This window comes from Eulemur rufifrons, chromosome 16 (genome assembly GCF_041146395.1).
Source record: "Eulemur rufifrons isolate Redbay chromosome 16, OSU_ERuf_1, whole genome shotgun sequence".
Classification (NCBI taxonomy): Eukaryota; Metazoa; Chordata; class Mammalia; order Primates; family Lemuridae; genus Eulemur; species Eulemur rufifrons.
Window position 1 is genome coordinate 44,082,019 of NC_090998.1, and position 24,562 is coordinate 44,106,580.

Genomic DNA, 24,562 nt, shown 5'->3' on the forward strand with positions numbered 1-24,562 from the left:
CCCTTCCCATCCGAGCCCCACTGCCTGACAGCCACAGGTAAGAACACAGAAGGCATCCACAAGATGGAACTGAAAGCAAATTAATTTATAAAAAAAAAAAAAAAAAAAAAGGAAAGGAAAGAGAAAATTTACAGAAAACTTTGAACAGAAGGAAGGTGCCAAGACGCAGAGGAAGAGAAACACGGGGACATGAGGAACAAAGGGGCCTGGTGGGAGGGACCAAGAATTGGTGTACAGCCTGGAATCACATCTGCCTTCACATCAAGGAGGAGGAAGGGAGGAGCTGGAACGGGGAAGTATGAATCCAGAGAGCAGAGCCAAGCTGCGAGCTACAGGTCGGCACTACCCCAGGTTGGGCACCCTCCTCTGCCCCCAAATCCCTGTCCGCATCTGGGGAACCCCAAGCCACCAGCTGAAGTTCTGATAGTCCGGGTGGGAAAGGGAGGAAGCTAGGGGGTGACCCACCGAGTCATAAGGAGGTGCTTAAGTGCTTTTTGAAAACTTTAGGTTTTTAAAATTCCTATCCTTTTTATAGCTCCCCTTTCTGTGCCTTCTCGGAGTCCACTGATACTGCCCAGGGGAGTGAGAAGAATAGCCCTACTACCTACCACAGGAATCTCCAAAGATAGGTTTTCCCCACCAAATACATATACGACGACATCAACTAAGCAGGTAACTTTTAAAAACAAAAAACCCCTTACATTGAGAGGGAAAGGGATCATTGGCTGAGCTGGGGTGGCCTAAAACGGCAACAAGGAGGAAGCAGCAGGAGAGATTAGTACGAATAAAATGGGGGTGGAATAGGTGAGGGGGGTTGACTCAGTCACTAACAAGGGGTTTGGGGAGACAGGTTCTGCCCCAGAATCTTAATTCCCCTTTCCTAAAACTGTCACCACCACTACCCGCCCCCCGCACCAAAATGTAAAAGTTGGTTATTTTTTAGGTTAAAGGGAGCTCCAACGTGGCCTTTAAAAATCTCTCTACTTCCTTCTTTAAGGACTTAATTTTTTTTTTTTATCCATAGAAAACGCAGTAGTTCTGAGGGGGGTGCACCCTTAGAAGTGGTTAATTAGAACCTTGTATAAACACCTTTGCCCAGCCCTTCCTTTGAGGACAGCATTCTCATCCTGTCCTCTCCCAGACATTAGAAACATCTTTTAAACAGAAGTCCTTGAATAATCCGATATAAAAATGCATGCCTGTCAGGCATGGTGGGGGCTTTGGAGGGGCAGGAGGAGCTTTCCTTACGTAGTGATGAACTCTCCAGGCTGGGGAAGGGTCCCAGTGGTGGGGGAAGGGCTGTTCCTGGAACTGTGATCTCCACAGGGAGTGAGGGGGAGAGATGTCTGGCTGGCTCCTCACTGTGGAGGTGGCACAGGGGTGACCGTGCCTGGGCTTGGGGCCGTGGGGTCTGGAGGCAGGGGGGTGCCTGGGTCTGTGGAGAAAAGGAAGATGAGTCAGGGCGAGCCGGCGAGAGGTGTCCAGACCAAGGCCACCACAGACGCACACAGAACCAGGCATGGCATGCAGTGGGTGGGTAGATGAATGAGGTACCCACAATGTACAACTTCCTTCTCCCAATACCTTCTTGCACCTCACACTGGAAAAAACTGATATACCCCAAATCATCCTCCTGCCTCCAATGGAACTTTCTAAATGGGGCATTTGAATGTGTTGGGGACAAGCAAACAAATGCCAATCAATCATCATGCAAACAAGTAGCTGTTTTTCAAGTTTACAGCTGAGATGCTCTGTGCCACACGACTCCTCCGTGACCCACCAGTGAAAGGCCCCAACATCATCCCAGAGGTGGCAGCTGCCAGGGTGGGAAATGGTGGAGGACAGCCAGAGAGGCCCTTCCTCCTATATTCTAATTGTACCAGAGTGTTCAAGAAGGATTGTGGAAACTCTAGCACCTGACCCCTTCCCCCCCAGCCCCTCCCCTCCAGGTGGTTCCCTCTCCCTCACCCTTCTCCCCTCCTGGCCCCTTCTCACCTGGCAGTGGGCTGGCACTGGGCAGGAGGTTGCCCTGAACAGCTGCCACAATGGCAGGGCTCTGGGCTGCGGCGGATCCGAGCCCCGGCCCGAGAGGCAAGGAAGATGGCATGGTGGTGGTCGCCGGCAGGTTAGGATGTAGAGGGTTCGCCATGGACACAGGCAGGTTAGGTGGGGGGAGAGTGCCCGAGGCAAACGGGAGATGGTGGTGATGCCCATGCAGGTTAGGAGGAGGGGGAAGGTTAATACTGATGGAGTCAGCTAGACTACCAAATGGGATGATGGATGGAGCAGGAGGAGGAGGAGGCGGCATGCCAAAAGGCAAACCCAAAGGAGCATTACCCGCCACGCCTGGGTGCCCGCTGCCTGGCACTGCCCCTGGCATCATTGAGGGAGGAGTTTGTTGGTTGGGGAACGGTGAGGGGCCTGAGAACAAAGAGGAGAGATGGAGGTTAGATGTGTAAAATCTCACTTACCGACTCACTTTCACAGCAAAGATAATCTAGCCACTCCTTGGCACTACCTTCCCTTTTCCTGACAGTAGAATAAGTGGTAAATCCTTGGAACAAAATTCCAAAGTTCTGGGTTTGGGAAGGGATCCCTGCTGGCTTAGGGACATAACAGAGATAGGCCCAGCTACAGAGATTGAGGCCAATCCTCATCTCCAGGCCCATCATGTATCCCTTTTGAGAACTGGGAAATTCACCTGGATCCCTCTAGCCAGCAAGAGTTCTGGAACGTATCACTTACCATGGGGTCCAGGGGGGGGTACCCCTGGTGGGACTGCCCCAGGCTGGGGGGCTCCAGCTGGTTGCTGCTGCTGTGGCCCTGCAGTTGACCCTGCCTGCCCAATCTGTTCAGAAGGGCCCAAGCTTCCAGGAGGGGCCCCACTGCCAGGAGCAGGGACCACAGAGGCTGGAGCCACAGCCAAGCCATGGACTGCGGGTGGCCCAGCAGCCCCTGTGGGGGGGATAGGCTGGGAGCCTGGGGGCAGGGTTGGCGGTGGCTGCTGCTGCTGTTGGTGCATCTGTTGGAAGTGCTGCTGCCGGGCCCTCATCTCCGCATACTTCAGCTGCTCCATGTGGAAGGCCTGTCTGTCAGCCAGGAGCTGCTGCCTCTGATACTCCAGCTGCCAGTGCCAATTGAGTATTGTTATCCGATTTTCAGAAGATCCCAAAGGCAAATGCCTTGCCCCCTGCTTTGTCGTCTTCTGAAAGATTCAGCCTCTCATTCAGCTGGTTCCCAAAATCTAAATCTTGTGCTTGTGATTCCTCTGTCCTCCCCACCCACCTCTTGCGAATTCCCATGACCTTCATGTCTCCTGGCTGCCCATATGGTTTCTCATTTCAAGGAAGTTAATCTGGTGGTAGCCCCAGCTCATTTCAGCTCCAAAGTTTTGAACTTGCCATTACCTTGTTTTGGAAAATGCTTCCAGTGTCTCTTGTCAATTCAAGTTCTTTTCTTCCTTCAAAATTGGCTAAAAACTCACCATTCTTAGGAAGCTATCCCAGATCAATTCACTAGCCTCTGAGCTTTGGCTTTATTTTGTGGTCACTCAGGACTTACATACTTGATTTGAAATCTCTTAATTTGAATTTGTCAGATACTTTATGCTTTGTTAACTGTTTCTGATATCTCTATATTGTATATTTGATGTCTCCAATTAAACTGTAAGTTAGTTCTCTGAGGGCAGGGTCCTTCTCTTCTATGTTTTTTTTTTTTTTTTTTTTTTGAGACAGTCTCACTCTGTTGCCTGGGCTAGAGTGCCGTGGCGTCAGCCTAGCTCACAGCAACCGCAAACTCCTGGGCTCAAGCAATCCTCCTGTCTCAGCCTCCCAACTAGCTGGGACTACAGGCACACACCACCATGGCCAGCTAATTTTTTCTATTTTTAGTAGAGATGGGGGTCTTACTCTTGCTCAGGCTGGCCTTGAACTCCTGACCTGAAGCAATCTTCCCACCTTGGCCTCTCAGAATGCTAGGATTACAGGCGTGAGCCACTGTACCCAGCCTCTCCTATTTCTTTTTATGTCCTCTCAAACACACAAAATAATTGAATACCTTGTCTATCACATCCCCTTTCCAAGTTCACCTCCTGGATCTGAGACTGTTAACCTCTTATCATCCCTTAAGCCCATTCAACCACTCAACAAATATTTACTGAGAGTCTGCTGTGGGCCAAGCACTGGTCTAAGGGACCTGAGTGTCTAGGCTTCACTTGTGAGGCCACCTGTCCTTAACTGCCAGGGGCCAGCTCCCTCTGCCCTGGCTTGCCCTCTTTTGCTTTGGAGGCCTGTCAGTCTCTGGCTTTCTGCACTGCTGCTTCCCTCACTCATTCTCTCTCTCACACACAGCCCTCCAATTTTAAACTGAGGCACATCTCAGTCTCAGGTGGGGTTCCAGGCTCCTGCTGACTCCCGAGGGGAGGCTACTCACTGCTTCTCGCTCCCGGTCCATGATCGTCTCCAGCTCCTCAAAGTGTCGGAGTTTGATCTCCAACTTTTTCATCTGGGTCTCCACCAGCAGGGCCACCAAAGATTTGATCTTCCTCTCCTCAACAGCAGCCAAGTGCTAGGAAGGAAAGGTGGGACAGAACGTCAGTGGGAAGACCCAGCTGAAGACATTCCAAGGGAGAGAAAGGTAGGGCAGAAGCTTGCAGGTTTAGGAATGAACTTGCTGTGATCACAACCCAAAGTAGTACAGGCTTGACGTTTTTAAAAGAACATGAAGAAGAGGAGAGAGTGGCATAAGAAAAGACAGAGTCAAATAATGACAGGGCTAGAAGCAGGCCCAATAGTAAAAAATTTATAAAGCTTAGAGAAGAGATGACTAACTCTTATCTCCTCTCAGGATAAAAATAGAAAGGAAATAGGCCAGCATTATTTAAGGGGTGAGCAAGGAAGGATTTCCTAAGTGAAATGGGATTAGAGAAGTGGGCATCTTTCTCTCTGGGGTCTGGCCTCACCTTGGCCTTCACTGCGGCAGCAGCCAGGGCGGCGGCAGCGGCGGTGGACAGGTTGCCCTCACCAATGTCCCGCTCCACCTTTGTCTTCCTTTCCCCATCCGACTCCACCACTTCCTTTAGCACTTCTTCCTGCCCTTCCTTCGGCTCCTTCTCCTTCTCGGGATCAACTGGGACAGACGAGGGTTGAGTTAGACTTAACAGTGTCACCTCTCTTTCCTGTACCCCCAAATCCTGTTCTCAGAGGCTCACCTATTGGGTCTCCATCACTCTTCTCTGACTCCTTCTCACTGTCACCTTCCTTCCCTTTCTCTTCGTCCTTCTTGGGAGCCTCGCTGGTTTTCTCCTTTGCTTCCTCCTCTACAGTGCCCCCTCCTTCTCGGGGTTCCTGAAGTCCCAGCAGAAGAAATGGAGAGAACATCACGGGCCAGGGTTACTAGGTCCCATGCAAAGGATCCACAATGGGACTGAATTTATTCCTCGTACTTCAGCGACAGACCTGTCCAAGACCAGCCCTTGCCCACCTGAGCTGAGCAGGGCCAACTCCCCCATCTCCACAGGGCTGAGTGGCCCTTCCACCTCCCGGCCTGGGTGATCCCTCTGTACCTTGGCCTCCTTCTTCTCGTCTGTGGCTGGACCCTCTGCCCGTGCCTCATCATTCCCGCTCTCCTCTGGGCCCGTGGGAGAAGAGAGCAAAACAGGGAATGTCTGATACAGAGTTTGTCTCTACGACACTTTTCTTTCTTTTTTTTGGAGACCAGGTCTCACTCTGTTGCCCAGGCTAGAGTGCAGTAATATCATCACAGCTCACTGCAACTGTGAACTCTTAGGCTCAAGTGATTGTCTTGCCTCAGCTTCCCAAGAAGCTGGGACTACAGGTGCGTGCCACCATGCCCAGCTTCTCTATAACACTTTTCTAACAGCCCCCTTGATCCGCCAACATTTCCGTGAGAGAACCAGTAGGGAGCCATGGCCCCTGAGGTAAAGTCCAGGGGAACATAAAAACCCCAATTCTCCCATTCATGTGTGCTCCGATGCCAACTTGAGGCAGGATGGCACAGGGAGTCCAGGTGGCTCTGGCTTTTGGTGAAAAGGAAGAAATCTGGGAACCTGCCAGGCCTTACCGATCCGCTCAGGCTCATCAGAGGTGGTTCCTGCAATGCCACTGCTTTCCAGACCGAAGGCTGGGTCCGCCTTGCCTGTTACTTTGGCTGCTTCCTCCACTTTCCGAACATGGGCCTCCACCAAGGCTGTGGGTACCTCTTCCTTCATTTTGGAGAACTCCTCTGTAAGACCCAGAGGGGATGAGGCTGGGAGTAGCACAGGTGGGCAGTTCTGGCTATCCCTGTGAAAGCTTCCTCACAAGCCCATCTCTTCATCGAAGACCAGTATATGGAGCCTAGACAGGTGCCTGAGCTGAGACTGGCACAAACAACGCCAGCAGGGCAGCCAAACTTGAGGGTTTCATGGTCTGAGTAACTAGCCCTTCAAATGCAAACTAAGAAGGCAAGATCCCCTCCCATTACCTAGGGCTGACTTCGCAGCAGCAGAGGCGACTCGGGGATCGACGACAGAGGCCAGGAAGGCAACAGTGCTCATAACAGGGTTGCCTGACTGACTGAAGGGGATGGGCTGGTAGGCCAGGGGGCCCAGGGAGGCCTCTGAGTCCTCCAGGTATGGGTCTTCAATGGGAAGTCGAAGAAAATGCAAGATGCACTCGTCCTGCGTGCGGCTTCCCACATGTTCGGATACTTTGTTCCAGTCATCTTTGTACATTTCCAGTGCCTGGTGGTAGTGGTGAAGACACAACTCCGCTTACTTAGCCACCTTCCTCGAAGGTCAACTCCCCCCATCCTACTAAGGGCAGCTGGCTTCAAGCTCTCTGTGTTCTGGTATTTGTGTACTCTGCTGGGTCCAATGGGGATCTTGAAGTAGCACTAAGAAAGATATGGAGTTAATGAAATGGCCCAAATCCCTGGCCTGGAGCTGTGTCCTGGGGCAGGTGCAGCAGGCATCAGGAAGGGGAGAGACTGGGGTCAAGATCATGCTCTGCTCACGCCAGACTCCACCATCTCTCCCCACTCTCAAATGCAGCTGGTAACGTGAGTATTTCTGTTTTTGTAGAAGAACTCTCTTTTCTTTGCCCCAATTACCTCAAGGAGCAGCAGGGTCTCCTGTTCTGTCCACTCTCGAGTGGCACTAGCTGCAGCTTTGCTCTGCAGGGAAACACAGGCAGGTCAGGAGAGAGCAGCCTGTGACCTCTGAAGAACGAAAGCTCTTTACCCCCGAAGTCAGCCCACACCTCATACCTTGGAGGGGACATTCTTTTTTGTGTACATGTCTGTGCGCAGCCCAAAGTTCTGCATGTCTGTTGGTTTCTCCTTGCCTTTGTCAGGAAAGTTGAGCATTTGTTGGGAAGCAGAGGTCTGCTATTTGTGGAGGGGAAAGAAAGAGTTGAGTACAAGTGACCATTGGGAGCCAGGGGCAGAGAGAGAGAGAAAACAGACAGAAGGAGCTTCCTTCCCAAAGCCAGGGACACCCCTGGGTGGGTCTTCCTCCCTTACTGCTGTAGCTCCTCTGCTCTCACGTCTCTTCTTCCCGGGCAGGGGCCCCCCAATAAAGGGGCAAATAAGAAGCCCAGCGGGGTCTGCACCCCACCTACCAGCTCTGGCTTGCCCTTAGCCGTCTCTGGCACCAGGTCATCCAGCTCTTTGCCCTTTCGCCCAGCCTTGGTATCAGCATCAACCTGGCGGCCCTGGGGGACAGAGCTTGGCGTCATGGAGGCTGGGCAGCAAATGACCAGGCCAAGGCCCTGGAGGCCTCAAGACCAACTGCTGGGTGGCCCGCAAGCTCTGGGGGCACTCATGCCACTGTTCCACGTTCCCTTCATGATTAATTAGAAATGTAGTTGGCATGACATCCATTTGTATTCACATATATCTTTACAGGTTCTCTTAGGAGCTGGACAATTAGGTTCTACGTTTGGTACTCTCTGACATTGGGCAAGCCACATAACTTTTCTCTTATTAACGTTTGTAATGGATGAAGTGGAAATGGAAAAAAAATGGAGGTGATAATAATTATGAGGCAAAAATGAAAAAAAAAAGTGGGAAAGATGACAAAGTTTAAAAATTTCATGCAAGTTAATTTTAAGCTATTTTTCTCTATTTGCTCCATCCCCTACGGCCTGTCTGTTCCTTGAAGACAAGGAGTATCTCTTCTCCCTCAGCAAGTCCCCATAGCCTTAGGTGCAGAGGCTGAGAATGCTAAACACATGGGGCTGATTCTTGTGGCCCTTTATATCTCATGGAAAAGGAAGAAGCCTCAGAACACTCCTGAACCATTACCCTAAAAAACGAGAAAAAGAAAAGTCCAAAGAAGCCCAGTCTTACCCAACCCATCCCATGCCCACAGCACCTCACCCTACCTGCGGGGTCTTGGGCTGCAGAGGAACCAGTCCCGATGGTGTGTCAGCCAAGACGTGGAAGTGAGAGGTGGGCGGAGGCCCCATTGGGGTTGGTCGACTCTCAGCATCCACCTGGTAGTTAATAAGACCCCACTGTTCTAGGAAAGCATGGACCCTGTGAGGAGAGAGACAGAGAGAGGGTCACACGGGATAGCCAGAAAGGTGTCCCTTCTCCCCCTCCCCTGCCCCTCTTCTCTGCTCACCATACACCTTGGGAAATTCTGCCTACTCCCATTGTTCACCCACCACCTAAATGCCAGCGACTCCCCAGTCTACATCTCCAGCCTGGACCTCTCTCTCTATCTATAAGTATCTTTCAGCTACAGACATACTCCTTCTTTACTCTTCATTCCACACTTCAGAGAGCACCACTGCCATTCCCTCAAGTCACTCATTCCCCAAACCTGTACTTTGCCTTTCTCTAGAGATGACTTTTCCTGCTGGCATCTCTACTTCTGCCAAGACACAGCCAGAGGCAGTCACCCTCATGTACTCACTTCCCCTCAGCTACAAGACCCACCTCATGATGGCACAGACATCACCCGCCAGATTCCGGCGGCAGGCAGTGGAGGTGAGATACTCTTGTGGGTTGAGTCGGTACGTGTCAATCATGAAGTTTCGATAGGCCAGGTAGCTTAGAAGAAAGAGAGAGATGAATAACAGATAGAAAAATAAATGTATGTTGAGGTCTGAGGGGCAGGAAGAATGATAAGACTAATGACTCCTATGTGACAAAGGTGGAAAAGAGATTATTCGATTCAAACTCTGAGTGCTTGCTACATGCTAGATGCAAAGGATTCAAATATGTTTTACTTTTCCTTGATGAGGTTTTTTAGTTAAATGAATCATCTCCTTGGCAATACTTGGGAATGTTTCATCCAACTTTTGAACAAGGAACCAGAAGGTAAGAAAAAGTGCCCTTGTTTCCAAACTCAGATGTGAAAAGGAAGACCTTACCCATGCGTTACAGCTAGTTAGCATGACTTGGTAAAAAATATGTATGTTTTGAAGTTGGAAACATCTAAGTTCAAATCCCAGTTCTACCATGATGGCCTTGGCAAGTTACTTCAATTATTTTATTTTATTTATTTCTTTTTGAGACAGGGTCTTGCTCTGTCGCCCAGGCTGGAGTGCATTGGTGTTATCATGGTTCATTGCAACCTCCAAATCCCAGGCTTGAGCAATCTTCCTGGCTTAGCCTCCCAAGTAGCTAAGACCACAGGCATGTGCTGCCATGCCTGGCTTATTTTTGTAGAGACAGGGTCTTGCTATATTGCTGAAGCTGGTCTTGAATTCCTAGCCTCAAGTGATCCTCCCACCTTGGCCTCCTAAAGTGGTAGGATTGATTATAGGAATGAGCCAACACACCCAGCCTATTTCAATTTTTTTTTTTTTTTTTTTTAAGACAGAGTCTTGCTCTGTTGCCCCAGCTAGAGTGCCGTGGCATCAGCCTAGCTCACAGCAACCTCAAACTCTTGGGCTCAAGCGATCCTTCTGCCTCAGCCTCCCGAGTAGCTGGGACTACAGGCATGCGCCACCATGCCCGGCTAATTTTTTCTATATATATTTTTAGCTGTCCAGATCATTTCTTTATATTTTTAGTAGAGACGGGGTCTCACTCTTGCTCAGGGTGGTCTCGAACTCCTGAGCTCAAGCAATCCTCCCGCCTCGGACTCCCAGAGTGCTAGGCCTACTTCAATTTTTTGAATCTCATGTTCTTGGAACGACTGGTGAAAATTAGATAGGTGTGAAAAGTACTATTACAGTGCCTGGCACATCATAGGAACTCAAAAAGTGGTAATGATTACATCGTATAGAGTCAAGTTTGAGAACATAAACCACATTAAAGGATTCAGATCCTGGTTTTACTGCTTACTGGCTGTGTGACCTTATGCAAGTGACTTAGCCCCTATGTACCCCAGTTTCCTAATCTGTAAACTGAAGATGATAACAGTAACTGCCTCTAAGGCTGATGTAAAGATTAAATTAGTCAATGTATGTTGGACACTTAGGCTAGTGCCTGGAAGATAGTAAGCTCTCAACAGACGTAGGCAATTACCATCATTTACTATTTTATACCTAGAGTTCAGTTCCTATTCCAGCTCTGCCAGTACATCATGTTGAATTCATTTCATCTGATCACTATTTCTTTTTCCTTCGTTTTCGCACATACTGCTTACCCCAGGAAGAAGAAGAGGAGAGAACCATACCAAGCTATAGGGAAAGAAATACAGAAGGAGGAAAAGATGAACCCAGAGAGAGGAAGCTGAGGAACAGCTGGGAAGAAAACTCATTCAGTTCTCCATCTCACATACCTCATCTTGTATTTATCCGAAGTATCCCTCCCCATAGGAGATTGCTAAATCTCATCCAAAGCCAAGTGGGTTTGGCCTGAGGCAAAACTTTGAAGGAGATAAAGACTTCTGAGACCCAAGACTGTACATTACGTAATATTTCTCTCCCACAGAGCCCTCCCTTAATTCAGACTTGGGTCTGCTCTTAGTTCCTTCTCTTGTTTTTCTGTCAAAACCTACTCTCAGGAAACTGCCTGGTAATAGTTATTTGCACTTTAATACAAGCCATTATTTGTGCTAGGACTATCTGCAGTATAGACAGCATGAGGAAATACGAATTAAAACGTTTTGTACTCTGTTAAAAAAATAAGGCCAGGTGTGGTGGCTCACACCTGTAATCCTAGCACTCTGGGAGGCCAAGGTGGGAGGATCGCTTCAGGTCAGGAGTTCGAGACCAGCCTGAGCAAGAGCGAGACCCCAGCTCTACTAAAAAATAGAAAAAGAAAAAAAAAAAAAAAAGCCAGACAACTAAAAATAGAAAAAAATCAGCTGGGTGTGGTGGCTCCTGCCTGTGGTCCTAGCCACTCCGGAGGCTGAGGCAGGGAGATTGCTTGAGCCTAGGAATTTGAGGTTGCTGTGAGCTAGGGTGATGCAATGGCACTCTAGCCAGGGCAACAGAGCAAGACTCTGTCTCAAAAAAAAAAAAAAGAATTTGAGGCATTGGAGCAGGTACTTGTTTATGTGTCCAAGTGCTGGGCTGGGGCTGCCTAAAGGCAGATACCATGTGTTTGTAAGCCTAGCACAGTACATGGCTCATGGAAGGAGCTCAAGAAATGTTTGCTAAATTGAATGTTTCTAGATCAGGAAGGATGAATGGGGACAGGAGGGAGAAAGAGAATCATGAGCTGAGATTTCCTTACATCTCTGGAGTCTTGGACTTGTTCTTGCCGTTAAAAAACTCTGGGAGAGCCCTCCGCTCAATGGCATGAACGCTGCAAGAGAAGCCAGAGTGGTTTCAGGAGGATGGGAGCCCCAAAGGGAGGAAAAGCCTAGAAGGTAGAGTGGGAAAACAGCAAGAAACTGTAGGAAGGAATTAGATGCTTGGGAAAAACTTCCCACCAGGGCTATAAGACTTAAAAAAAGGCCAGGAGCTCTTTTAAAACTGAAGAGTACCCCGGTCTATCTTGCTGAGGAAGAAATAACTTATTTGGAGGAGGCAAGAAGGGGAACAGCTCTGGAGGCAAGGAAATAAGGACTCAGAAGTTGGAGTAACAATACCTATTGTAGTCAAACCAGGCTGCGTAGCTGGGAATGATGATGTGGTGGGTCTGTTCAGTCACATTGTCCTCATGCAGGTCTGGATTCTTGGTCTGCTCCCCTTTGTTCCCCGTACTGTTCTCATCCTCATCCTATGAGTATGAAGGCTGCTGGACACTCAGCATTTCCATTTTCCCCCTAGCAACCCTCTGCTTTCTCCCATACCCCAGGAATGTGGACACTAAAGATAGGTGATAGGAATGAGCAGTCGTGGGTCCCAGGACTCTGAAAGGGAGGGAGTTTTGAGCAATAGCTAGAATTACTCTAGGGTAGGAGTCTGGGCAGTGAAAGGTTCTGGGCAAAAGGAACTTTATAATCACAAATCAGAATCACATAGAGAGGTAGGGCCTCTCTAAACTGGCTCCACCTTGCCCGTGGTCTCCATGCTCTCATCCTCCTGTTCATCTGAAAGAGAAAGATAGCAAGATATAAGGCTGGAACCTCCTAAAGAACAGGCAAAAGCCTCGGCAAGCTGGGGGAAAGGTGGCAGCTGAGCCCTCCCCCACCAGCAGCCCTGACTGCCTTGCCCAAGAAGCTCCCGTCTTACCCAGGTCAGTCATGGTGCCGCCTTTGACTGGGGCTGACTCTGAGTCCTTCTTAGTGTTGACTGCCAGAAAAGAGTCATTTTATCAGACAGATTCTGCCTAATTCAAACCCTCACCTCTCCACTTTTTTTTTTTTTTTTTTTTTTGAGACAAGGTCTCACTCTGTCACCCCAGCTAGAGTGCAGTGGTGTCATCATAGCCCACTGCAGCCTTGAACTCCCGGGCTCAAGCGATCCTCTTGCCTTGGCCTCCTGAATATGTGGGACTACTGGCATGTGCGACCATGCATGGCTAATTTTAAAATATTTTACAGAGACCGGGTCTTGCTATGTTGCTCAGGCTGGTCTCAAACTCAAGGGATCCCACCTCAGCCTCCCAAAGTGCTGAAAGTACAGGCCTTCTCCCCTCTTAATATTTTTGGAGATTCTAATTTCTCCAAAAATTTTCTCTAGCAGATCACAAATTATAGTAACTCTCTCCAGTCACAATCATTCTAGGGCTTGAAACTCACTTGCTACTGTCTCCCTTCTCCAACCAAAAATTCATTTAACTTCTTTTTGTGCATTCATAAATCATCCTCGTCTTTAATAGGCCCTTATCTCCAACTATGTGTCTGTAAGCTCTTCGTGGACTGAGACTGGGTCTGACCAAGTTACTCTGTACAGGAGTGGTTAGATCTTATACATTTTTGAAATCAGAGGACACTTTCCTTAACTGAATTCATACATGAAAGCTCAAGAAAAAAACACAGGTAGAGAGGAGGGCTGATTTATGAGGGGGTAGAAGCCAGAACTCCTCTCTCTTAGTGGCACCCCTAATGCCACTCATGAAATACACTGCTGGAATACTTGGGGCTAGTTCATGAAATACAGACTGCAGACCAGTATTATAGAGCAATGGTCTCCAAAATGGGTTTCTCACGTAGGATGCAAAAGATGACCCACTGGAATACAGAAAGAGAATATCAGAACTTCTCTTTATATCTGTTTTTATTTTTTTTTATTTATTTTTTTTTTTGAGACAGAGTCTCACTCTGTTGCCCGGGCTAGAGTGAGTGCCGTGGCGTCAGTCTAGCTCACAGCAACCTCAAACTCCTGGGCTTAAGCGATCCTACTGCCTCAGCCTCCCGAGTAGCTGGGACTACAGGCATGCGCCACCATGCCCGGCTAATTTTTTGTATATATATATTTTAGTTGTCCATATAATTTCTTTCTATTTTTAGTAGAGACGGGGTCTCACTCTTGCTCAGGCTGGTCTCGAACTCCTGACCTTGAGTGATCCACCCGCCTCGGCCTCCCAGAGTGCTAGGATTACAGGCGTGAGCCACCGCGCCCGGCCTATATCTGTTTTTATTATCCTTTACATTTTTCAACATTTTTTAGATATGTTTGCATGTGGTTTACCATATTCCTAGAACAATGGTTTAATAGTACATGTATATAATTTGTGTTCAGATATATTTTACTGATAGGAGTGCATAATCAAACAGAATTTGGAGACAACTACTATCAGGTACAAAGCACAGTCCACAACTCAGATATGGATATAAAGTTAGAGGATGTCCATGGTTATAAAAATAATTTCAAAAACCAGCTAAATTTAAGGGAAAGATCCTCTAGACCTGGAGCTGAACCTAGGAAATCAGCTCACGCAGGGGGTTTGGCACAGTAGGGGCAGGACAGGGAGTGGGGGTGGTCCCAGGAGCTTGGCCTGGCCTGTACCTGTTTTGGGCAGTGTCACCTCTTCTACGTTGGGGACTGGTGAGGGTTCATCCATGTCCTTTGTTAGGTCTTCTTGCTCCTCTTCTCTGTGGCCACGCTTGGACTTGGTGTAAGGTGTTGAAGGACTGGAAAGGAAAGACAATGAAAGGAAACCCAGTCATCCTTAGACAAGGAGCCCCTGAAAACTGAAGTTCAAGGAAAGGAAGCACAAGAACTCCAAGGGTAGAGCTGAGCACAAACTGGAACCAGTAACTACAGAGTAATGCGAAGTGGCAAAGGCTTTTCCTTTAATTAAGCGCTGAGTGTACCAGTGGCTGGGACTGGAACTAACAAACCGAGTAGTACATTAGATCTCCTCATCCTCCCTCTCCGGACATCTGCAGTATCATACCATACCCAGGTCAGGGCCAAGTGGTCACAGGAAGGGATTTCTTTCTCCTTTCTTCAACATGGGGGGGAGAGAATGAATGTGGGGTAAGTTAGGGCTGGCATACCCTTTCTTAGCATTTTTCTTCTTAGCTTCTGGGGTCGGTGAAGGAGAGGGGGAGCGCTTCCTCTTCTTATAGTTCCCCCCCTTCTTGTCCCGTCGATCTGAATCTGGGCTGTTCACCTACAGGTTGGAGATTTGGGACAAATGTGAGCCTAAAATCCCCAGTGAACACTTGTTCTGAGACTTATGCTAAGGGCTCCAAAAAGAAAGAACAGGATTTTCACCTCATCTGTCAACGTTCTAGCTGAAATCTTCTTTCGGCGGGAGACAGGGTTTTTGTCATCATTTACTTCATAGTCTTCTTCATTCATCCATTCATTGAAGGTGTCAGTATCCAGGATCCACTTTGCATGAACCTAAAGTACAAAGGCAGACCATGCTGCAGGGAAGCCTGGAAGCCACAGCTCTGTCTGGGGACCCTTAACAGAAAAAGCCCAGGGCAGAGGAGCCTCTGTTTCACCTCCAAAGAGTGGTTTGGTCCTGGCACTCTTCTTGGGGCAGGGGGTATAAGAAAAGCTCACCTTCCTAGGTTTCTCAGGAGTTGGAGCATCTTCCACAGATGCTTCAATTTCACTGGCTGGAATCCATGTGTCGTAACTGCCATGGGAAATGAAGCATGAAGTAGAATCAATGGGATAGAGTAGTGGAAAAATAAACTGCAGATATTTTACCGTTTCTATTTACAGAAAGTATTGGGTTGTTGGCTTATTTTTTGGTATGATTATATTTCTAACTAATATTGGGATTCTTTTCATTATAAAATAACAAAAGCACATTACAAAACACTTCAAAAATAGATAACAAAAAGAATTACCCTAACATTACTACTCATGACACTCAGTATATGTTTTCCCCAGTAATTTTTTCTGTATAATTTTGTTTTTACATCATCATACTACATCATCAGTACAATCATACTAGATTTTTTTCTTTCTGTTTTTTTTTTTTTTTTTTGAGATAGTGTCTCACTCTGTTGCCCTGGCTAGAGTGCACTGGTGTCATTACACCTCATTGCAACCTCAAACTCCTGGGCTCAAGTAATCCTCTTGCCTCAGCCTCCCGAGTAGCTGGGACTATAGGAGTACACCAACATGCTGAGCTAATTTTTTTAACTTTTTGTAGAGATAGGATCTCGCTATGTTACTCAGGCTGGTCTTGAACTCATGGGCTCAAGTGATCCTCTTGCCTTGACCTCCCAAAGTGCTAGGATTAGAGGTGTGAGCCACCATGCCCAGCCACTAGATGTTATTTTATATGTTACTTTTTGCAGTTAACATTCACCTATAAATTATCCATGTTATTTCACATGACTTTAAAGGCTGCATAAGAGCCCACTGAGTAGATATACAAATTTACCGAAACACTTTTCCTACTGTTAGACATTTAGATTGTTTCTAAAATTTACTTATCAAAAATTATAATGGAGTAACCATTTAACCATTTCACACATAAAACCCCAATCCTTTTAGTGTAAGCCTTGTCCAATAAGTCCAAACCTCCCCCAAGACAGAGGAGTCACCTAACAGGTGAAGGAAAACAAATTAACTGACCTAAAAATAACCCCAAAAGAGTGCCTTCTAGGCACACTTGATGTTCTCGGGCTTCTGGGTCTGGCTCTTGTACTTAAACTTACCTCAGGAACCCATCCTCACCTGTCAGGATAGTAGCCCCAGTGCAGAAGAACCTGCTTATCCCTCTTCATGACTGGTCGTACCCATTCCTCTGGGGATAGAGACAGACAAAGAAGGGAGAGAGATAAGCTAAAGGGGGGCACAAAAAATAACTCTGTTCAAAAGCCACAATTAAGCACTCTCCTATTGTAGCAGGGGACTTGGTAACAGGAACTTAAGATGGTAGGAGGATTCAAGGATGAAAGGAGCAGAACCCAGGCACTGCATGGTGATCTGAGTAGTTTTCTGCTTCCTAGTCCAAGACACCCATTTCAGTGGCCAGGAAAACCCAGGTCTCACCTTCTTCTAGGTTTCCTGGGACAGGATACACAACATGGGAGGCATTGTTCTTATCCTCAGTGACTGTTCCCTGCATGGAACAAGGAAAAATAGGTAAATATGGCATCCCCTCTGTATTACTCATGGGTGTAAATAAACCAAAAGAAGATTTAGCCACAGATCTGCCTTCCTAATCAGACTTTGCTTAGAATGGTATTAAAGTTCGTTTGTATTCTCTAAGAATATACCAGCTGAGTGGCAGAGGGAAACAGCTGGGATTGTGCTAATAATGGAGAAAAGGCAAAGAAGTAAAAATTGCTACAGATAATCCTCTGAACAGGTATCTATACACAGGAAATTTAAAGTTGGCTATATGTCCCTATCAATGACATCTGCTCATTATCACAAAGTTCCAAAGAGCAAGGATTTCACTTATCTGAAATCAGGCAATCTCTAGCTCAGTGGAAGTGGATGCTATTTTTTTTTTCCCTAGGCCAACACATTCCCTAGGAACAGTAATCCAAACCCATTAGAACTGGGAAATAGGAGAAGCAGACACGAAAAGAGAAACTCAAGGCTTTAACTCTAGTCTTTTTCCAAGTAGACAGAGCCACCTCTGCAGTAGAAAACAAGAAAATTCAGGGCTGCTTTTCAGTACAGAAAACATCTGGAAAAGTATCATGGGGTTTCTGAAACCTTTCCTGACCAGTCCACTTACCTGGTGTCTCTTGATAATGTCCTTTAATTTCCCTAGCAGTTTGGGCTCAATTTCTGGGCACAAAAAAATGTTAGGTCGAGACAGGCAATTATTCTGCGGAGAAAAGAAATAGATGGGATGAGATTATGGGAAAAGGGTGTTTTGGATTCTCACTGATGGAAGAGAGATGACGGGGAGGTTCCTATTACCTGCACCAAAGACTTCTCAATGGTCATGAACATTTCCACGTTGCGGTCCATGCGTGATGGATTCTGGAAATCGTAACGCCGCCTTGTGAAGAGGCAATAATCCAGTGAGTGGCATAGCTCAGGTCTGGGGTAACGTGAGAGTTTGTGACTTCTTAACGTGGGAAATTTGGAGGCAACCTTGCTCACAGCTGTTGCCAAAATCACCTGGGATCTGAGGTTCAGTGATCTAAACTCTATGAATCACTCTGTGCTTAGTCCAAATGAACAAAAAGAAGCTTGAGATGCCAACTTAAAAATCCCTTTTCCTCTTCAAAACACACACTGATACACACACACACACTTTCTCGCTCTTGGAGACTATTTTGGCTCTAACTCCCAGCCACTTTTCTGACCTACTAAGTCAGGTCCACAGACCTAGTAACATAAGAGACTCATAAGAATTTCTACCTGTGTTTTCCCACCCCAGAAAGACCCCAGGGAATCATAAAGGAGGGATTCCCTCTAAACTAAATGTAAGATACATAGAGTGAAGGCATCTCACCATCCCTGGTCACTCTTGAACTTGTAGGCAGCTGCAAGTATGTGGCACAGGGAGCCTCCTGCTTTGAAATCTAGGAAACATTTGATCTACAAAATCAAGATAGGGAAGAAGCATGTAAGAGTTCCATTGTAAATTCTCTTCTTACTTAATAATCGTTTCACAAAATCCCATGCTGAACTGATCTTCCTCTCAAAAGTGGAATTCTTTAACCCTTATGCCATTGTATCAAGTGGCTCAGAAGAGGGAGAGAAAGAAACCAATATTCAGAAAGCACCACCTTGTGCAAACACTTTACTGAGTTACCTCATTTACCATTACAGAAGCCCTGCAAGGTAAGGTTTATTAATCCCATCTGGAGATGAAGGACCCAAGACTCATAAAGGTTGCATAAGATCACAGAGCCATCAAATGGCAGAGTCAGGATTTGAACACATGCCTGTGCAAATCTAAACCTAATACCCTTTTAACCATGCCATGAGAGACTCATGAACTGAGCCCAGATGCTCGGAGACACCTTGTTGCACAAATTATTACTAAGACAAAAGGAATGGTAAATTGGGGACTATGTCAAGCCATTAATGTCCTGACCAGGGACAGGGATGTAGGAAATAACCCAAATCTCAAAAGTTACAAAATTTATAAATATTGTTAAAAAAAAATACAATTCCCTCTCCAGTTTGGAGGATTCACCCCCTTGCTTCTGCACTCACCGGCAGTTTAGTGAGCGGTGCATTGCTGACGTGTTTGCCAAAAACTTCTTCCTGAAATTGTAGCAACTGTACAACCAGGCTAGACAGGGACTTGTTGGTGGGTGGTTCAGCTTGTATATACTAGGGAAACAGAGGGAAAGGAAAGAAAAATAGACCCCAGATAAATTGCTCATTATCTCCCATATTTCTTCGCCACTGGCTCTAAAAGCATCTGGGGCAGAGAAAATAGTGCCTTTCTTCCCCCCGCCCCCCATGTCTCTATAAAGAAAATGGCAGAAGGGAGGCCCTGGATATCCCTAACTAGGAAGTTGAAATTCTGCAGCCACCAGCTCAGGTTGCCAGTGCTGGGTGCCGGGGGTATGGAACACTTCCTACTCTTCCTCAGCTATACCCTGAAATTGGAGTTGTAGGACCCTGTTATCTTGGCACCTGATCTCCACTGAGGGCTGTAAAATTCTGAAGGTTTATGGAGTTCAGGTCATGGAAGCAATACTTTCAAGACTCTAAGTGAGACAACTGTATATTTCTTGAGGGAACTCCGTGAAAAGCCATGATTCCCCCTATAATGTAGCCTAACAAGAAAGGTGCAAAGAGGTGAGGTAGGGCAAGCAGACTGGAGAGAGTGAACTTGTGCATTTTGTTTTTGAAAATGTCTTCACAGGCCCTCCTAGATGGGAAGGACCATCTATTACCCAGCCTGATGGAGAAGAGCGAGACAATTATCTGTCCTTTTTGAGGAAACTATATCTGAGACAAGCAACCCTGGGCCTCCTTAAACATTTCCATATTATGCCACCTAGCATCCTAGCCTTCTGTTTTAATTTAAAACTGAGCCAAGAGGTTTTTTCTTTACCTTTTGACCCGTTTCCTCCACCCTACTCAGAGTAGAGTACCTCTCAGTGGGAGGTGTAAAGAGATCTGTGAAGGGGAAAGGTAAATGACAAAGAGCTAAGAACAAGAAAGCAGAACCAGGTCACAGTTGTCAATCCCCCCAGGACTCTCTAAGAGACTAAGCCCCTAGCCTGATCTCCCTTCAAAAGGTCAAAGGTAGAAGCCTGGGAACCAGACAGAGCCTCATGCTGGGGTACAGACAGGCCATAGAAACAGCAGCTGTTTGTCAGGATTCTGACACCCAGAGAGACCCTGAGAGCAAGGCCAGGCTCGACCAGCATCAGTGGGGAGTTCTAAACCACCCAACTCACTTCTGACAGATTGCAAAGCTGGGCAGGAAGAACTGGGGAGCTGAGAGAAAGCCAGAAAGACAGCCCCTAACTGGGGATAGTGAGAAGGAAAAGAGGCAGACCACCTCTAGAGAAAAACCAGGCCTAGAGACAAAGACGACACCAGGAAGAGGTTTGGTGGAAAAGACAGGTAAGGATTCTTGAACCCTTTGTTCACTCCCTTATCATCTCCAGTTATGGGGTCGGGGGGTGAGGAGCTAGAGATACAAAGCTCACCCTGGCCTCTGGACCCCATTCCCAGGGCAATGCAAGGCTAGGTTGCAGAGTGACTGCACTGTGAAGCTGAGGAATGGTTTAAGAAGGGGCCGCTGCCCAGGAACTCCTATACCCTGGCTCCTTGAGAGGTTTTGTGGCCCCTTAGATGAGCATTGGAGACAGGTGATCCCAGGGTGGGGACCCTTTTCAGGCTGATGAACAGCCAACGGCCTGTTCTGTGGCTGTTTACTCTCCTGCTTTCATCATCTCTCTCTGAACATACACAAAGCACCAGGGAGGCCTCAGCCCCGCCGGTACCTGGCTCTGTGGGGATCTCTGGCGGGCGCTGAGGCGGGCACGCTGGGGGGAACGGAGGGAGGGAGGGAGGTGGGGGGAGCCCCTTCGGCACTCAGTCCACCCCCGGCCCGCCGCCTCTCCCAGAAAAGCTGGGAAGGCGATGGCTCGGGGAGGGTGGGCTGCTGGCACCTGGGCCCGCCGGGCAGTGGAGAAAAACAAGGGGCAGAGGGCGCAGCGGTGGGGGTGGGGGTGGGGGTGGGGGCGGGGGCTGGAAGCAGAGGCTGGGGGTGCGGGGCAAGAGAGCTGGGGGAGGGGCGCGGGCACGCTGGGGGCTGCTCGCGCGGCCGCGGGGGAGGGCCCGGGGGCGGCTGGAGGGTGGGCAGGATGCCGGGGGACTGACGGGCCGCGTTCCCTTTGTCCCTCCTCCGGTCCCCGCGCGGCCCTGCCCGCGTACCTTCTTGTAGTTCTTGCCGAGCCAGAGGCGCACGTTGTCGAATTGGGTCACGGTGTCCGTGGCCTCGTAGTACTTCACGTTGGGGCCGCCGTCCTTCTTCCGCACCGCCATCTTCTCGGGCTCCGGCCCCGCCGCCGCCCGCCCCGCTCAGCTCAGCTCCCGCCTCCTCCGCCTCCTCCTCCGCCCGCCTCCCGCCGCCTCCCGCCGCCGCGGCCGCCGCCTCTCGCCGCCTGGGCCGGCCCCGGTGCGCGCAGCGCCCCCTGCTGGCAGGCCTGGCGCGGCGGCGGAGCGCCTTGCGCGGGGCCGACCTGGGCGGCCTTCCTGGCAGCGGCGGCAGGAGCCTCGAGTGAGGCAACTCCTTCCTGGAGGGGGCGCCATTCTCCTGAGATCGTTCTTCGCCAGAGGCGAAGCCCTTTCCGTCTTTTTGCCTCTCAGCCCGGGAATGAGATACCTCTCTATCCCAGCCCAAGGGGACAGCTGTCGCCGAAGGAGCCCCAGCCCATAGCCCCGAGTGGCCCTCACTTTGCACATTCCTAATCCCATGGATACCCTAATCCCAAGGAACCTCAAACCCCTTTCCCCAAGAAGTTTCTTCCTTTCATCCATTCCCAGGAGCTCCTCATTGAAACTCTTCCTCAGTCTCCCTCATCCTTTACGTCTTGTCCCACCGAGTACCCTCTCTCACTTCTCAACCTGAGAAGTTCCGTAGCCGCCATCCTGGGGGCCCAGTCCCTTCCCTCGACTGCTTCCTCAACAGGTCTCGCCATATCCTCCTAAATAGGTTTGCACTCCTTGAGACCCCAACTCTTCCCTAGGCTGGAGACCCTCACCTTCCCTCCTTGGGTCATCCTGTCCACCCGACCCTTTTCCTTTGAATGGCGCATAGGAGAGGCAAGAAGCGAAGGGTGGGAGTCCCAGAGTGTGTGTGCCTGGGCTGGGGCCCTTGTCATTGCTACATGCTCGCCCCTGTGGCAATGCGGACCCCTTCTGTAAGCGCGCGGAAAGGTGCGGTTTTGGAAGTCACGGTGGCCGAGTGGTTAAGGCGTTGGACTCGAAATCCAATGGGGTTTCCCCGCACAGGTTCGAATCCTGTTCGTGACGGACGTTTTTTTCTCCTTCACGCCATGGAAGTAAGGGAACCCCACTCCTCGCACGTGTCTTTCGTGTACTTCCCTTTCTGTCTGGAAAAGGGAAGCCAAAAAGGTCTTACCCCTGGATTTGGGAGGGATGGGGATGGTTTTAGGAAGCTGAATTGTCCATAACAATTTTGGCTGCTAGGATACAAGACACTTCCAGAATTCTATAACTTCACGCTTGTTAGCAGAGCTTTGGCGCACGTTTCATTCTTTTGAGGGGACAGCAAAGGATTTGGTTGAAGAAGGGTTAAGTTTTCTTTGGGGATGTGAGTGCCTGTTGTGCAGTATTAGTCAAACCCGGAGTTTCCTTTGAATTTTGTGACTAGACGTCACACCTTGTAGGTCTGATTACACTGAAGACCTAGGAAACAGAGCATTCTCTCATTTGGATTTCCTTGTATCTCAGGTGTCACAGGGCTAGGAAGGGAATAGCCTATTGAAACATAAAAACTGCCGATCCAGCTGGAGCTAGGGTGTGGGAGGATAACTATCACTTTTTATTGAGTGCTCATTGTGTGCCAGGTCCTGCTTTAAAGTCTCCATGTGTTATTAACCAAGCTAGGCAATTAATCTCTAGCCTCTAACCCTCCTGTACTCACCTCACTCGTTTCTTACTGTCCCTTAATTACTGATTCTGCGTACCTGTTGAGGATGTTCTTTTTGTATTATTTCTTCCACAACAGCATCTTCTCCAAGAAGGATCCCAAAGGGTAGGGGCTTAAGGGTAATTCATAGAGATTTTTACACGTTTATGCTTTAGAGTTTCCCACCTTCATACCACTGCTCAGGCTGTTCTTCCCAGCATCACCCTCACCATTGCCTCCACCCCCTCACCAATATCACTTTCCAAAATCTTCCCCATCCGTTAGGCTCCTCCTCTTTGATGTTTTTGATTGCACCAGGTGGGACCTTTCAGTCCGCCACCACCATTCACTGAGTTGCATGCAAGGCATTTCCCTTGACATGCTTCCACAAAAATAAAATAAAAACAAGTTCTATTTATTCTACCTTCTAAATATGTCTCAGCCAGGGCGTGGCTCAAGCCTCCAGCTCTCTTGTCCCACACCCCCAGCCTCTGCTTCCAGCCCCCGGCCCCACTGCTGTGCCCTCTGCCCCTTGTTTTTCTCTACTGCCTGGTGGGCCCAGGTGCCAGCAGCCCACCCTCCCTGAGCCATCGCCAGGCTGGGGGTGAACTGAGGCCAAGGCAGGAGGATCACTTGAAGACAGGAGTTCAAGACCAGTCTGGGCAACATAGTGAGACCCACTCCCCACCCCACCCCCCCAAAAAAAAAGCCAGGCTTAGTGGTGTGCACCTGTAGTCCCAGCTACTTGGGAGGCTGAGGCAGGAGGATCACCTGAGCCTAGTTCAAGGCTGCAGTTAAATGTTGGTGGTATAGTGGTGAGCATAGCTGCCTTCCAAGGCTGCAGTGAACTATGATCATGCCACTGCACTCCAGCCTGTGTGACCAAGTGAGACCCTTGTTTCTAAAAATAAAAATAGGTGGGGTGCGGTTGCTCACGCTTATAATCCCAGCACCCTGGGAAGCGGAGGCAGGAGAATTGCTTGAGCCCAGGAGTTCGAGACCACCCTAGAGAGAGAGCCCCATCTCTAAAAAAAAATAAATAAATAAAAATAAAAAATTAGCCTGGCATCGTGTCATGCACCTGTAGTCCCAGTTACTGGGGAGGTTAAGGCAAAGGGGAATGCTTGAGCCCAGGTGTTTGGGGCTACAGTGAGCTGTGATCGCACCACTGCACTCTCAGCCTGGGTGACAGAGTGACACTCTATCTCTAAATAAATGAATAAGTCTCAAATTTGCCCATTTCTCAGGGGCAAATGCAGGCTGGGCCCACCACTTGCTAGAGCCTTCTATGGAAAGTAGTGGTATTTGTGGGGACTACATGAGTTAATATATGCAGAGCTGCACTAAAGCATCCACACTGCAGCCCAAGAACTTAAACCCTTTCATGGCTGCTTTTTATGTCGCAGGATCTGACTCTTTGTCTTACACCATTCTTCCATATTCACTACATTCCGTCCACTGCCAATCTTTTAGTTCCTGGTACAGTTGTCTGGCCTTGTTCAGGCTGTTCTCTGCCTGAAATATCTTTCTCAGCCTCATCTTCTACTGTTTCCACCTAAATGTTGGTTTTCCTGGGAAGTCTTCTCTGACCACCTGTTGCCGACCACATCCTATGCCCTAATCTTATTATTAAGTCAGTCTCTTTTCCCTTGTAAGTAGGATATAAACTCTTGACACATACAAACCACTCAGTTTTTAAGTTTATTGCATAAATGGATGTATTAATTTTTACAGTAGTTAAGTGTATATGTTTTAATGT

At 48.5% G+C, this 24,562-nt stretch overlaps 1 protein-coding gene and 1 non-coding gene across 9 annotated transcripts; one reads left to right on the forward strand and one right to left on the reverse strand.

Annotated features, from left to right (window-relative positions):
* Nucleotides 1-457: 457 nt before the first annotated feature.
* On the reverse strand, nt 458-21,282 carry SMARCC2 (SWI/SNF related BAF chromatin remodeling complex subunit C2). 8 transcript variants are annotated; one of them, XM_069491348.1, is made up of 30 exons: nt 21,084-21,282; nt 18,897-19,016; nt 18,187-18,272; nt 17,646-17,727; nt 17,458-17,550; nt 16,761-16,830; nt 16,443-16,512; nt 15,312-15,387; nt 15,015-15,146; nt 14,795-14,910; nt 14,301-14,425; nt 12,582-12,641; nt 12,402-12,439; nt 11,996-12,126; nt 11,638-11,709; nt 8,944-9,057; nt 8,385-8,538; nt 7,620-7,712; nt 7,267-7,386; nt 7,111-7,173; nt 6,484-6,742; nt 6,082-6,243; nt 5,564-5,628; nt 5,210-5,345; nt 4,961-5,127; nt 4,432-4,566; nt 2,746-3,124; nt 2,338-2,421; nt 1,996-2,061; nt 458-1,435 (listed from the first exon to the last, which is right to left on the reverse strand). In XM_069491348.1, exons 1-30 carry the CDS (start codon nt 21,192-21,194, stop codon nt 1,359-1,361), a joined length of 3,456 nt encoding a protein of 1,151 aa, XP_069347449.1. In that variant the 5' UTR covers nt 21,195-21,282; the 3' UTR covers nt 458-1,358. The 8 variants fall into 8 exon arrangements, with proteins under 8 accessions (XP_069347449.1, XP_069347451.1, XP_069347446.1 ...); XM_069491350.1 differs by lacking the exon at nt 1,996-2,061; XM_069491345.1 differs by having other exon boundaries at nt 1,996-2,421.
* An 820-nt stretch (nt 21,283-22,102) lies between these two features.
* TRNAS-CGA (transfer RNA serine (anticodon CGA)) lies at nt 22,103-22,184 on the forward strand. Its single transcript has one exon. It is a non-coding gene; the product is annotated as a tRNA-Ser (tRNA).
* The last annotated feature ends 2,378 nt before the right edge of the window (nt 22,185-24,562 follow it).